General features: G+C 39.5%; 2 protein-coding genes across 3 annotated transcripts; both read left to right on the top strand.

The window, feature by feature from the left end:
- The first annotated feature begins 63 nt into the window (after positions 1-63).
- Positions 64-4,152, top strand: mxra7 (matrix-remodelling associated 7). 2 transcript variants are annotated; one of them, XM_080048539.1, is made up of 4 exons: positions 64-475; positions 1,557-1,740; positions 1,866-1,974; positions 3,640-4,152. In XM_080048539.1, the coding sequence occupies exons 1-4, from the start codon at positions 197-199 to the stop codon at positions 3,752-3,754; spliced, it is 687 nt and encodes a 228-aa protein (XP_079904665.1). In that variant the 5' UTR covers positions 64-196; the 3' UTR covers positions 3,755-4,152. The 2 variants fall into 2 exon arrangements, with proteins under 2 accessions (XP_079904665.1, XP_079904666.1); XM_080048540.1 differs by having other exon boundaries at positions 1,707-1,740.
- A 2,045-nt stretch (positions 4,153-6,197) lies between these two features.
- LOC307267381 (alpha-N-acetylgalactosaminide alpha-2,6-sialyltransferase 1-like) lies at positions 6,198-11,559 on the top strand (the record flags this gene model as incomplete). Its single annotated transcript, XM_080049695.1, has 9 exons — positions 6,198-6,289; positions 6,479-6,791; positions 7,172-7,334; positions 7,643-7,805; positions 10,009-10,147; positions 10,239-10,342; positions 10,538-10,621; positions 10,704-10,803; positions 11,311-11,559. The coding sequence occupies exons 2-9, from the start codon at positions 6,654-6,656 to the stop codon at positions 11,557-11,559; spliced, it is 1,140 nt and encodes a 379-aa protein (XP_079905821.1). The 5' UTR covers positions 6,198-6,289; positions 6,479-6,653.
- Between the last annotated feature and the right edge of the window lie 1,696 nt (positions 11,560-13,255).

Consider the following 13,255-nt stretch of genomic DNA (forward strand, 5'->3'; position numbering starts at 1 on the left):
GTTCACGTGTCCTTCAGTTTGGGGAGGGGGGGTGGTAACTGGAGGATGTGACGTCATGTTCGGAGAGGAGATTGTAGGTACCATATCCCGTAAACGCTGCTCGTTAACGTTGATGTTTGCTGGGGATTACAATGGAGCGAAGCTAATGAAGTGACTGCTGGTGATAAGAAGGTAAAGGGAGTCATACAAACCGGTCATGGATATAACTTTCATTATATCAGCTGTTATCTTCACGCTCCTCGCCATTGTGGTGGCGACATCGCTGCTCAGCAGCTCTTCGTCCACAGCCGAGTTTGCAAACGTGGGGCACTATTTCGGATATGGTTCAACCACCGGAGGATTAGATGAGTCGGGGCCGAAGCAGAACGGCCATGTTCCGGCCACGAATGAAAAGAAGAAGGCGGAGGTCAAGGACTGGTGTGAGATGAGTGGGACGGGTCACGATCACTGGGATGTAGTGAAAAATGTGCTTTCAGTAAGTAACCTGCAGGAAACACAGTTTACACGCTTCGGGTGAACTGCCTGATTGTGTTTCTTTGTATTTAATTATGTAATTATCTCCTAATCTGCCCCCATCTCAGCTATAGGCCTACCTCACAGGTCCAGCCAGAGGAGGAAGAAGTACTCATACTTCTACTAAAGTAAAAGTTGCAATGCTATAAAGAAAGAGGGAAAATAGGCTATTCATTTTAAGAGGTAGGCCTACTGCATTATACTTTGTTACTGTAAAGGCATTAGGGCAAGATCGAAGACAGTGAATGAAAAACATCAATGTACAAACTAATTGCAACTTAATGTATGATGCATCTATTGTAGTGAAAACTGCACTATTTGGACTATTAAAATACTCAACTAAAGTCCCCTTGCCTCAACACTGCAATTAAGCAAGAGAGGAAGAAGTATTAAGATCCTTGTGTAAAATTATCAATATCACAATAAAATACTCTATAATCATTTGATTATTATTACTGATGCATTAACTTGTAGGCTATATGCAGCATTTGAAATGAATTAACTGCATTACGGACTGTTGGGTAGCTAAATCTGAAATAATGTATTGCATTTTATAAGATGATCATGTGTTTTGTATATCTGCAGTGCAACAATTAGTTAATTAATTGAGAAGTCAAGCAATGCATCAATTAAACAGCAAGAACACTGATAATAGTGATGAGTAATAGCAAAAAAGATAGCTACATTCACATATCCTCAATCCTTTGCATCAAACCAAACATTTGAAGACATCACCTTGGACTTTAGGAAACTGGGATGGACATTTTTGACACATTTCACAAATTTTTCTTATATGATCTGATTCACCAAATACTGATGATTAAAATAATAATTCAGAGCCTCTGCATGTCTGTCAAATCTTAGTTTGCCAAGTAGCTATTGTTGAAACAAGTGAAACAAAAACTTTGGCCAGATGAGCATCGGGGAGATGTGAGGACTACTCAAAGGCAAACTTAATTGCAAACTTTTTTCGGGGGGGGGGGGGAAACCTATGTAAAATAATGGTTTGATCCCCCTCACCTGACCCCTCAATTCTCTAACAGGAGGAGGCACACCCCCACCCTCACACTGAAGAACTGGCAACACCAGTTGATGTCTCCTCTTCATCTGAGGGCTCGTCAGGGAGAGGCCGTAGCTCATTCATCGCGCTCTCTGATAAGGAACTCCTAAAATTTGCTTTCTCTCATCCCCAGACTGAAGGAGCCACAGAGAGCCTGGGAATCAACGGTTAGCATTTTTTACCCACTTTGAAATAGTTATTAGAAGTGAGAATATTTGAAGTTTTAACGCAATATACTTCAAAATAAAGGTTTGGTGTATATTGATTATCAGTTTTTGTTCTGTTTAATCAGATAAAGGGGCCTTGGATGAAAACGACTCCCTGAAGTACGTCCCTGGAAAGGCGCGATCCCATCACTTGGAACAGATGATGTCCAAGGAGGAGCTGGAGGAAGAGCAGAGGTCAGTGAAAACTACAAATATGGCTACCACACCCTGAGGCACCATTTATACAGACTTAATAAGCCATTAATAAGAACAGTTCATCAGGGAAACTCCTATAAATCGAGACACCTCTACTGGTTAAACGTTTCTGATGGACGAGGATTTTTCACAACCTGGTAACCCATAAGTCTTAGTATTGACCATGAATGAAGCCACTCATTAAACTTTATATAAACTATAAAATGCTGATGCCTTATCAAAAGGTGTTTTGCAGAGTTGGACACCTGTACTTGTGGTTACTGGCTTAAGTCAGCAATAATAGGATAAAACCTTAGCGTCTATTCCATTACTTGAAATGGACAGTTGAAACCAAATCTTGCAATTCAGTGTTAAACAGACTGTGAAGGGTTGCTAAAATAGGTAAATATCCCTAATCCGTTAGCACATAACACTCAAAAACCGATTACCGTACAAATGCCTCCTGGCCCTACCATTTCATTGATTCCAATGAATATTTGTTCTTGCGTACTCGCTTTGCCCTCTGTCATCTGCCCTCCCTCCCAACGCCGTATTCACGTGTGTTTGTGTTATTGGCGTTTATCTCCACGTTTAGCTGCTGTCTCACCCGTCCTCTTCAGGCTAGACTGAGTATAAGGCCAGATTGAGTCTCTGCCAGGCATTAGCTGAAGGGTGAATCACAGATCACAGCCTTTAACTAAGCCTCAATAAAGAAACACACCTGGTAAAATACGAGTTATTCCCTTCTGTATATCTCAGGAGATTCACTTTCTGGCCAGTATATGAAAACTATAACAGGGCTGTTTTTTTCCCCCCAGTAGGCCTCAGCAGTTTTTTTTTGTTGGCTCCTCATCCTTAAGTGGCCATGAAGTAACCATGCAGTGTTGCGTACCAGCCATATCCCGCTGCCCCCATTATTCTACATTAGATGAGTGATTCTCAGGCCTCCCAGCAGGTGTTGATTGGCGTCACCTCTGAAAGGCGTTAGTTAATCCTCCGAGGATCTCACCTCTGTTCTGCCACAAGGAGGAGGCAGTGTATTGCAAAATTGGGGCACTGTGCTGACGAGGCCATCACATTTTTTTTACACATGGGAATAGTGAGGGTGAGAAAAAAAAAGGTTTATGCTTTGCTAACAATATATATCTGGTCATATTTGATAATGAATATAAGGGAGTGGGACCAGACATGTGTAATGTATAATAATTGAGATTTAGAGTTGTTAAAAGACAGATTGGCCAGGCAAGCCGTTTTCCCCTCCATTTTAAAGTCTTAATGCTAAGGTAAATTAAATGGCTGCAGACTAGAGATATTGAACTTTTCATAAAATTCTTGTATTTTATGTACATATTTGGTTCATGCTTTTGCATTATCCAAACAGATGATATGTAACGATGAGTTTGTCTTTTGATATTTGAAAATACTTTTTTACACTCGGGAAGGCTCATCAGTGTGTCCTATGTGTAATTAAAATAGCTAATTTACGTAAATGTATATGTGTTTTTCCCCCAGGCTTTGTAAACATATTTTCATGATACCGGTGCATTTTGTCTATGAATTTTACCTGATGAACGTCGTTAATAAAGTGCATACAAGTGACCGTCAGTGTGCAGGATTTCTCTTCTTTCACCACTCAATATTTCTCTTAAACATTTGTCTTTCCAGGGTGCAACGCGAGCAGCTGGCCGCCATCTTCCAGCTGCTGAAAGATAACCAGGAGACGTTTGGGGAGGTTTCCGATGGCGACATGGAGGAGCAGCTCCGACTCTACTCAATCTAAAACAACATATGGGATCCATCGTGTCACGATCCGGAACCTGTGAGCGCTAACGAAGGACTGCTCCAGGTCACCAAATACTTCAATAGACTTGTTCACAGTATTCAACACAGCCATACAGTCCACCAAACAACCACACGTTTTAATATGACATAACTTTGTTTTGTTTTGATTTTTGTTGCTTCCACATGAAAACTAAACCAAACGAGCTGGACCTATTCCAGGGCGGGATGTTCTAGCTACCCATGTGTAAATAAAGATGAAAGGGGATCAAATAAAAGGAAGAAAAATGTTAATATATACTGTAATGTCACTTTTTTTTCTCTTTTTTTTTAATAAAATGTTCTCTCTATTAAATGTGTATTAGGTACAAATCCTGAATGTAATGTCGCTTCTGCATAACTTCCACTCTGTTGTGCAATAAACCACATTGTGCTAATTGTACCCATTTTGAAGTAATACTTTGAACTACTCATTCAGCTACAATTTTCTTAGATTTTAATTGTACAGTGTAAGGTACTTAGGACTATATATTTTTAGTCTTAGTATTTTGAATAACTTATATGAGGATAGTATTTACACAGGGTTTAAATGGGTTTAAGGCTAACATTTTTTAAATCTGCTGAGTCAAGTTTAACGTTTAATGGCGTCACGTCGTTAGGCACTGGGAGAAAAAGTGGTAAAATAATAAATGTATTAATTTAGTAGGCAAATTGTCGGACAGCATTCCACTCGGCTTATTTCCATCAAGTTTTGTTTTCAGTTATTATTTCTCTGCTCTGTTATTTTTCAGAGATGGCAAACTGAAGTTAACGGAAAGCCCCTTTTTATTTTTAGAGTTTTTCTAAGGGGCACGGTATCGGCCCATTTGTGCCGAAGAGTCAAATAACGCATGTTTCTTTAATTTCTTTTCATTCATGTGAATGCGCACAGAGCCTGAAGAAGAAGCCCCTGAGTTAACGAATCAAGTTGATAATCATCATGATAGCCTCTTCCTCTTTTTGTACCCAAAAAACCACGACCCACCGAACCAAACCACTACCGCCCCATCGCCCTCACACCCATAATCATGAAATGCTTCGAAAAACTGCTGCTCAGGACCATCCTCCCATCTGTCAAACCTCATCTGGACCCCCTTCAATTCGCCTACAGGGAAAAAAGGGGCACAGAGGACGCTGTCGCCTGCCTGCTGCATCTTCTCCTCCAGCACCTGGACTCCTCAGGCAATTTCACCAGGATCCTCTTTGTGGACTTCAGCTCCGCCTTCAACACCATCCAAAGACACCTGCTCATCCAGAAGCTTCACCACCTCAACACTCCACCCATCCTGATCCATCTCCTGCACAACTTCCTCAGCGACAGACGGCAAGCTGTTCGGGTAGGCACAACCACATCACCCACACTCACCACCAACACCGGAGCCCTTCAGGGCTGTGTGCTTAGCCCTTTCCTATACACCCTTTACACTAATGACTGCACCAGCCCCTCCCACACCACCACCTACCTCAAATACTCTGACGACACTGCCATCCTCGCCCTCCTATCAGACAATAACTCTGTATCAGATTACCACAACACTGTCACTCACTTCTCCCAATGGTGCACACATAACTTCCTCCATCTCAATGTAGCCAAAACAAAATAAATAACAATAGGTACCCCATCACCCCAACCCCCACTCTCATCAACAATGACACAGTAGAAACAGTTGACAGCTTTAAATACCTTGGACTCACACTGGACAATAAACTCACTTTCGACCAGCACACAACGGACATTCAAAAAAGGAGCCAACAAAGACTGTATGCCATACGCAAACTCAAAGGACTCTATGTTGCACCCCATCTCCTCCTTCTGTTATATCAAAGTATTGTCCAGCCCATTCTGCTCTACTGTTCCACCTGCTTCTTTAACATGCTCACTGTCAAGGCCATCGCACGCATCGCATTTACAATAGCACAGGACAACACACACCCACTCAACTGCCACTTCACCATTATGCCCTCTGGACGCAGGTACAGGTCCCTGTTGTGCCGGAGGGCTCGCTATGGCAAAAGCCTGGTACCTGCAGCCATAGCAGCCCTCAACAAAAGGCCAAGATAAAACACCCCAGTCCCACTCTGTTTATATATTCTGTATGCATGTTTATTTTGTCGTGTTTGTTGTCCATCTGTCTATTGTCTGTCGGCATGCGGCCCTTAAATGTAATGTGAAGTGGAAAAGAATAACAATAAAGTCTAAAGTCTCTGATCAAGGGAGCCAAATAAGGCAAGAGAGCCCTGTTGAGCTTGCTTCGTAGTACTGACCCAACTTTTTTCCTGTTTGATTGAGTATTGGTAATCTTCCCAGTAGCCCTACCCTATTGGCAACTGTGGCTGATAAACTTCCAGGAGGAGAAGCAAACTGCAAACACACTCAGCAAACCGTCTTCAGTTCCTCAGGGATGGCACGCCAACACCTTTATGTTTTGCTGATTGTGGTCTCAGTGACCACTGTGCTATTCATTTTATCACAGGAATATGTATCTCCTAACGTTAGGTAAGTTGTATTTATTGATACGTTTAAGATAAAGACGGGAATTGACAACAAGTTTTTTTAGTCAGTGTTATTTTGTTTATGTGTATCAGCACATTTCCAGATGGTGTTTTTATTTGATGTCACTTAAAAAGCCTCTTGCTAATTCTTCTTTGTTTCATTTATTGCTATTTTGTCAAATGTCCAACTCAGGTGGATTTCTTTCTCAGGAAAATACCAAAAAGAGGCTGATGACAAGTTGATTGATGTTAACTTTCTGTTTTGGGATGACAAAGGAAACTCAAATCCACCACCTGCTACGGTTGTAACAGCACATACAGCAAATACTGCTGATTCCCTAAAAACAAACCCAGCAACCAAGCCTAAAATGTATCAAACGAGAGCCTCCACACAGAACTCTGCTGCTGAAACTCCCATGCCCGTCCTCTCTCTTAAAAACTTTACAAAGCTTCCCCAGTGGGACTTTGAGGATGTTTACAACCAGGACGCACCACCCAGACAGACAGTAAGTTAAGACAAGATAAGACAAATGAATGTACTAGATCTATGTCTGATTTCTCAGTCGTGTGTCTTTTGGTTTGACCAGCATGGCTTTTCTGTTTGGTTTTACACTTTATGCTTCACTGTCTGCATTTAAAGTTGGAGTCAGTGATTCTGGAGAATGCCTGTTGACAAAATCAGTCTATATCTCTTCACGATCTGATACCTGTATGTACCGTGCCGTAGGCTACTGTGTGTGTGTGTGTGCTGAAAAATATCCAGTGTTAATACACAGCCTAGGCTCTGTTAACAATTTTGACAACAAGCATTCTCCAAAGTCGCTGACGCCACCTTGAATTTAATTAATAAATAAATGGTTTTGATTATTGTATTCTACATTCTCAGACATGTGCCCAGTCTCTGCGTAACTCTGTGGTTGACAGCTTCAAGAAGGCTTTCCTTCCCAACATACGTCTGTTTTTGCACAAAGACAACATCAACATGAGCGAATGGAACCGACTTTCTCATTTCAACAATCCATTTGGTTTTATAGGCTACAAATATGACGGTAAGTGTCTGTATGAGACGTACACCAAGTGTGTCAAGACTGTGTTTTCTAGGCAACGGGCAAGTTAACATCTTGGATACTTGTATTTAAATCACTATTTCTTGCAACTCTACCCACTAAAAATGGAAAGTTTTTGTGTGCACAACTTTAAATTTTTAATAATAATTGGCCAAATAGATGATACTTATATAGGGCTTGTCAAGAACTCGCAAGTTTGCTCGCAGAAATAGTACTTATTGTAAACTGGTTAACATCTTGTATGTGCATTTGACATGCTTATTTGTTTGTTTACTTGTTTTGGTGTGCAGATGTGATGACTTCAGTGAAGTTGATCCCAAAGCCAAAGGAGCCACTACTCCTTCCAAAGCCGGGCGGTGACGGGTGTGTGCACTGTGCGGTGGTGGGCAGTGCTGGAATCCTCTATGGCTCCAAAATGGGCAAAGAGATCGATGCTCACGATTACGTTTTCCGGTAAGAAAGGGGGAGAGAACAAACCTTTCGATTTAGTTTGATAGGCCCCACAAAGCTTTCATTTCCATACGATTTGATAGGCAAAAATGTACTGTATATATAAACGTATTTGCATCACATTGCATCACATTGCTTTAGGTGACAGCTTTTTCTTCCCCTATATTTGCCAAACCAATATTTAACTGGTAACGCTTTACAATAAGGTACACAAAAAAAGAGTAGTTACCCTTTTAAAAAGGTTAGTTTACCTTTTCAAAAGGTAAGTTTACCTTTTAAAAAGGTTAGTTTACCTCTACTGATGGATGAAATAGACACCCATTATACATTGTATCCTTGTGTAATAAATGCGCATTTTGTCCATTTTAACCCATTGCTTTATACAACCGTGTACATTCTTACACAGATGCATTTAAAAGCATAGTCCTTTTGCTGGCAGGTAAACGAAAAAATAATTAACAAAGACAGAGCAGAATCTGACGAGAAACAAAGAAATTAGTCCAGTATTTGTAATGTGTGTGTTTGAGAATGGGAAGCAACAGTCGCGTGGCATTTTCACTTTCTTGCTGGCACTCACTAGGAAACTTTTATATCTGCTACCTCCAGCCTTCCTCTGTTCCTGGGAAAAAATGAATGAATAAGTTATATCCGATTTGTTTGATTAGTACAAAAGTATAGAATGAACACGTTTGGTTCTACAGGGATTTATATAACATAAAATATGAAATATTAAATAAGGCAGTTTGCCTGGAAGGAAGAAATAGAGACAGTATTTGCTGCAACATGAACACTCACTTGTCGTTCCGATTTGTACCTTGCCAAAGTTTAAAGAAATATAAACTCGACTCACAGCTGCAAGTGTGTTCTCCATGTAACGTTTAATATCCATTACAAACAGTCTGGTTACCGCAATGTTGGTTGTGCAAACATTAGGGCTGTCAAATTAACGCGTTAATTTCGATTAATTAATCACAGAAAAATTAACGCGATTAAAAAAATTAACGCAGATTAATCGCACTTCTATAATGCCCTTTGACCCGGTGCAAAAGTGGTGCGCAGCTGCACCGAGCTGCACCTGTAGCTTGCATACACGGCCCGCACGGGTGAAAGGGAGAAAAGTAAAGAGAGAAGCAGGGGAAAGGGAGGGCTCTATGGACGGTGTATGGGATGCTTTGGGCAAATAAGCATGAAGGTAAGAAGACATCTTACTTTATTCTCCGCAGTGTGTGCAATATTGATTTAGTGGGTGCAACAATGTAGGCTAGGTTCAAAACAGGATCTCTCAATCTTCCTCCATGTGTCTCAATTTTGTTTGCTAGCTGTCTCTTCTGCCGCATAAACGGACACCCGCTCAGTGTGTGTGTGTGTGTGTGTGTGTGTGTGTGTGTGTGTGTGTGTGTGTGTGTGTGTGTGTGTGTGTGTGTGTCAATAGTTTTGCCTATGAGTACGACGATGGTGAATGAATCGGCATAGGCATCTGTGGCAGTGCAGCGCTGTCTGTTGTGGAGACAGAAGTTATGAGAGACGGAGAGCGAGAGAGAGAGAGAGAGAGAGAGAGAGAGAGAGAGAGAGAGAGAGAGAGAAACAAACTGTAGCAGGCTATACAGCTGTTTATAAACAGGTATAAAAGTGTCATAAAAGTATGTGATTAATTTAGATTAATCACAGAGCCTGTAATTAATTAGATGAATTTTTTTAATCGCTTGACAGCCCTAGCAAACATACATCAATGGAAAAAAAGCCACACCTCGCTATTTGTATGCAAAGGGGGATCAGCCCTGGTTATGATTGAGTGTTTTACTAGGCCTATGTACACTATTACATACAGGGAAAGATTAACGATTGAACCATTTAAATGCAGGCCGACAAATTTAGGTAATCCTCTAGTAAGCCTTTTCAGGTTCTCTCCACTGGAAGAGCAATATCTAATATTTATATCTCATGGTGGCAGCATTACAGAAACAGTCAAGGGATATCCAAAGCCTGATAGCTTCATCAACTGGACATGAATCTCAAAAAGTTCAATTTAAAATATAATAAAGATTTAAACGGTTGAACAAAAACTTGAAAAGCCATTAATAGTGTAAACGTACAGTACAATAAACTTGATGCACATCCTTATCTTCATCATCTAAAGTAATATTTTAAGGCAAAAACGCATGTGTTTTCATGGAAGCTGTTTTTACATTTGTATCTGTATTGGTAGGATGAACGGTGCCGTCACTAAAGGTTACGAGGAAGACGTGGGAAACAGAACATCGGTGTATGTTCACACAGCCCACTCCATTAATTTATCGCCCTATTTTTTCGGGAAGTACGGATACACATCTGCCCCTAACGATGAGGTAGGTGCTCAAACTAACATGACAACGATGTAATATTGTATAATGTAATGGTTTATACCCCATACTTGTCTGTCGTCTACTTTCTTCGAAGGGAATAATATACGTGATTATTCCTGAGAAGATACATGATTTCTATTGGCTCGAAGGTCTTCTTAAAGGAGAAAGGGTCTCTGCTGGCCTCCACACCAACAAACGGTGAATAACAGCTATATAAGTAATGAGGGTAACATGCTCTATATACGATATCACTCACTATAGCATATTGTATTGCATAGTGACATTTTTTTAAGTAATTTTCCTCATGTGTAACTAAATTATTTAATAATAAAACATTTTAAATAATCATGTTTTTTTTTAATGATCATTGACTTTTAAATTCTAACCCTCCAGGCCAAGGACGTACTATGGCGGACAGTACAATGAGACCCGCTTTTATGTTCTGCACCAGGATTTCCTCAGATATGTGCGGAACAGGTTAACCTCCTTTCATAATCCTATACAAAATAATGATATTGATGTGTATATTTTTTGACACTGTAACGGTAATTACCCACAGGTTCTTAAAGTCTGCTAATCTGAATGCTAGATACTGGGCAATAGTCAGACCAACCAATGGGGCATTCACTCTCTTCCTGGCTCTGCATGTCTGTGACACTGTAAGTTAATATTTCTTAACGTTGTTCCTATGCCTAATATAGTTATTCATTCCTATATACACGAATTATGCATTGTACAATAATAACATAGATATTTACTCTTAATTGGTATATTTTACCAATACAGCTTTTCACATTTCAGGGAAATGCATTTTGTGACTTTCTTGTTGAATTTGATGACAAAATCAATACTACTCTCATGCATCACTATTGAATATATAGGCAGTTAGCTTAGCTTGGCATTAAGACGGCTGCCTGCCAAACCTGTATGTAGCCTATTGTTTGTATGATATCTATACAAACAATAATTTGTGAGATACATGTGGGTGTTGAATGAGGGACTATTTCTTAACCAGTTGCAGTGACTTCCGAAAAACCAAAAACACGAGTCATTTAATTAATAAGAAACTTCATATAATCTGTTATTTAGTGAATTTAAAAGGTGCTGGATTGGCAGATTGTGTTACCTTTGTAAAGAGCCGTTATCTATGTTTTTGTCGTCCGCAGGTGTCCGCATATGGATTCATGACTGAGGACTACAAGAAATACTCTAATTACTATGTTGAAAAGACTGCTAAAACCAGCGTAATATTCTATAGCAACCACGACTATATCTTGGAGAAGAATATGTGGAAAAAACTACATGACGACAACATTTTAAGGCTATATCAAAGAACTAGCTCAGAAACAGGGAGAGAAAAGCACACCACACCACAAGGACAGGCTGAGAATGGAAGTAAAGGAGTTAAAACCTAAGTAATTTCACATTTATTACAGGTTACTTTTAGCAAAGAAAGAAAGAAAGAAAGAAAGAAAGAAAGAAAGAAAGAAAGAAAGAAAGAAAGAAAGAAAGAAAGAAAGAAAGAAAGAAAGAAAGAAAGAAAGAAAGAAAGAAAGAAAGAAAGAAAGAAAGAAAGAAAGAAAGAAAGAAAGATCTGGGGCTCTGACTTGTAACTAGAAACAAATAGCTATCCTATTCGGCACTTATGTCTTTAATACATTTTATATTATTGTATGCATTTTGCGCTCATCTTACATTGACAAAACCTGGAAATCCCAAAACCCATCTATATTTTAAGTTGTATGTATATAGCTGTATGCAGAAATATGTGATGATTTATTGCACTTGATCTCTATTCATAATATATTTTACAGACATTGTTGTATTGATTTTGGGAATGATGCAAACATTCAAATATCATGTAGGTATACTGTATTGTGTGGGTTTGGATTTTCTTATAATTTTACTTTGAGCATAGGCTACATGTGTTTGTGTTTTTGATTTATTTATCATATTTTAAAATGGGCTACAAATAGTTCCTCCATTGTGTTGCTTGTTCTTCACATAATGTTACACACAGTGCACACTTACTGTATTATCAACTTGTTTTGTTTGACAGATTGCAACTATCTTTGAAAAAAATATATATTTAAGGTCTCTAAAATTGGGCTTAGGCTACATTATTTGAGGAGAAGCTCACATGGACCAATTTCTGGGGCTCAAACAGGTGACTGAACACGCCTTGTGGAAGTGAAGTTGGAGAAATGAAACTGAAATTATACAATCATTTTGCAAAAAGAAATTAAAGACAAATGGTTGATAAAATGCTACTCCCTGTGTCTTTGCATTTTTAAGAATTTAAATATTGATTTAAGAAATGATAATACCAATTCAGGCCCTAGTTTTAGATAGGCCTAAGCCTGATCAATGCAATGCCTCCAAGTCCACAATTCATGAAGTTGAACCCTACACATATTCCAAATCCACAATTCATTGTTGTTTCCAAGCAGTGTCTCTTCCAAACATCATAGAAACAGAACAGTTATTTTTAGCTACACTTACAGTAGCCTTTTGCCAGTCCTTCAAAACAAAGTATAGGCTAACCGGAAAGATTTGGACATTATAGTTTGCTTAGTGTGTTTGTCTGTTTTTTTACCTCGTATGGATGATGAGCCCAGTCTCTTCACTTCCAATTCTTTATCCAAATACATCAAAGAAACAGGATCATTCTGTAAAAAACACCTCATTCAGCAAATGCCTGCCATAGCCGCTCTTAAGGTTATATTGGCTTAGACTTGGCGCCAGACTCTGTTACGTGCGTCCATTGCCACAGCACAGGTCAAACGTGAATGGATCGTGGACTGAATTGGTGGTAAACAAGGTAAAAAAAATATATATACAGTATATATAAAAGATAAATCCTCTAGCTGCAGCTATGCTTTTTTGTGTTGGGGCTTACTGAGCCAGGCTTCATATACTGTTCAAATATCCGCCTGCAGGTGTTCGTGTATCATTCGACAGGACAGGGGTAGGTACCCTACTCTAAGCTAACCGGTTGCCCTGGTAATTTAGTCGGTAACTGTCCAGAAACAAAATAGCTCATAGTCGAGAGGATATTAATAAATGGAATGTTTTATTTTGTTTATCATTTAGTGTTGTAAGTAACAAACA

Source organism: Ammodytes marinus, assembly GCF_949987685.1.
Source record: "Ammodytes marinus genome assembly, chromosome: 20".
Lineage (NCBI taxonomy): Eukaryota > Metazoa > Chordata > Actinopteri > Uranoscopiformes > Ammodytidae > Ammodytes > Ammodytes marinus.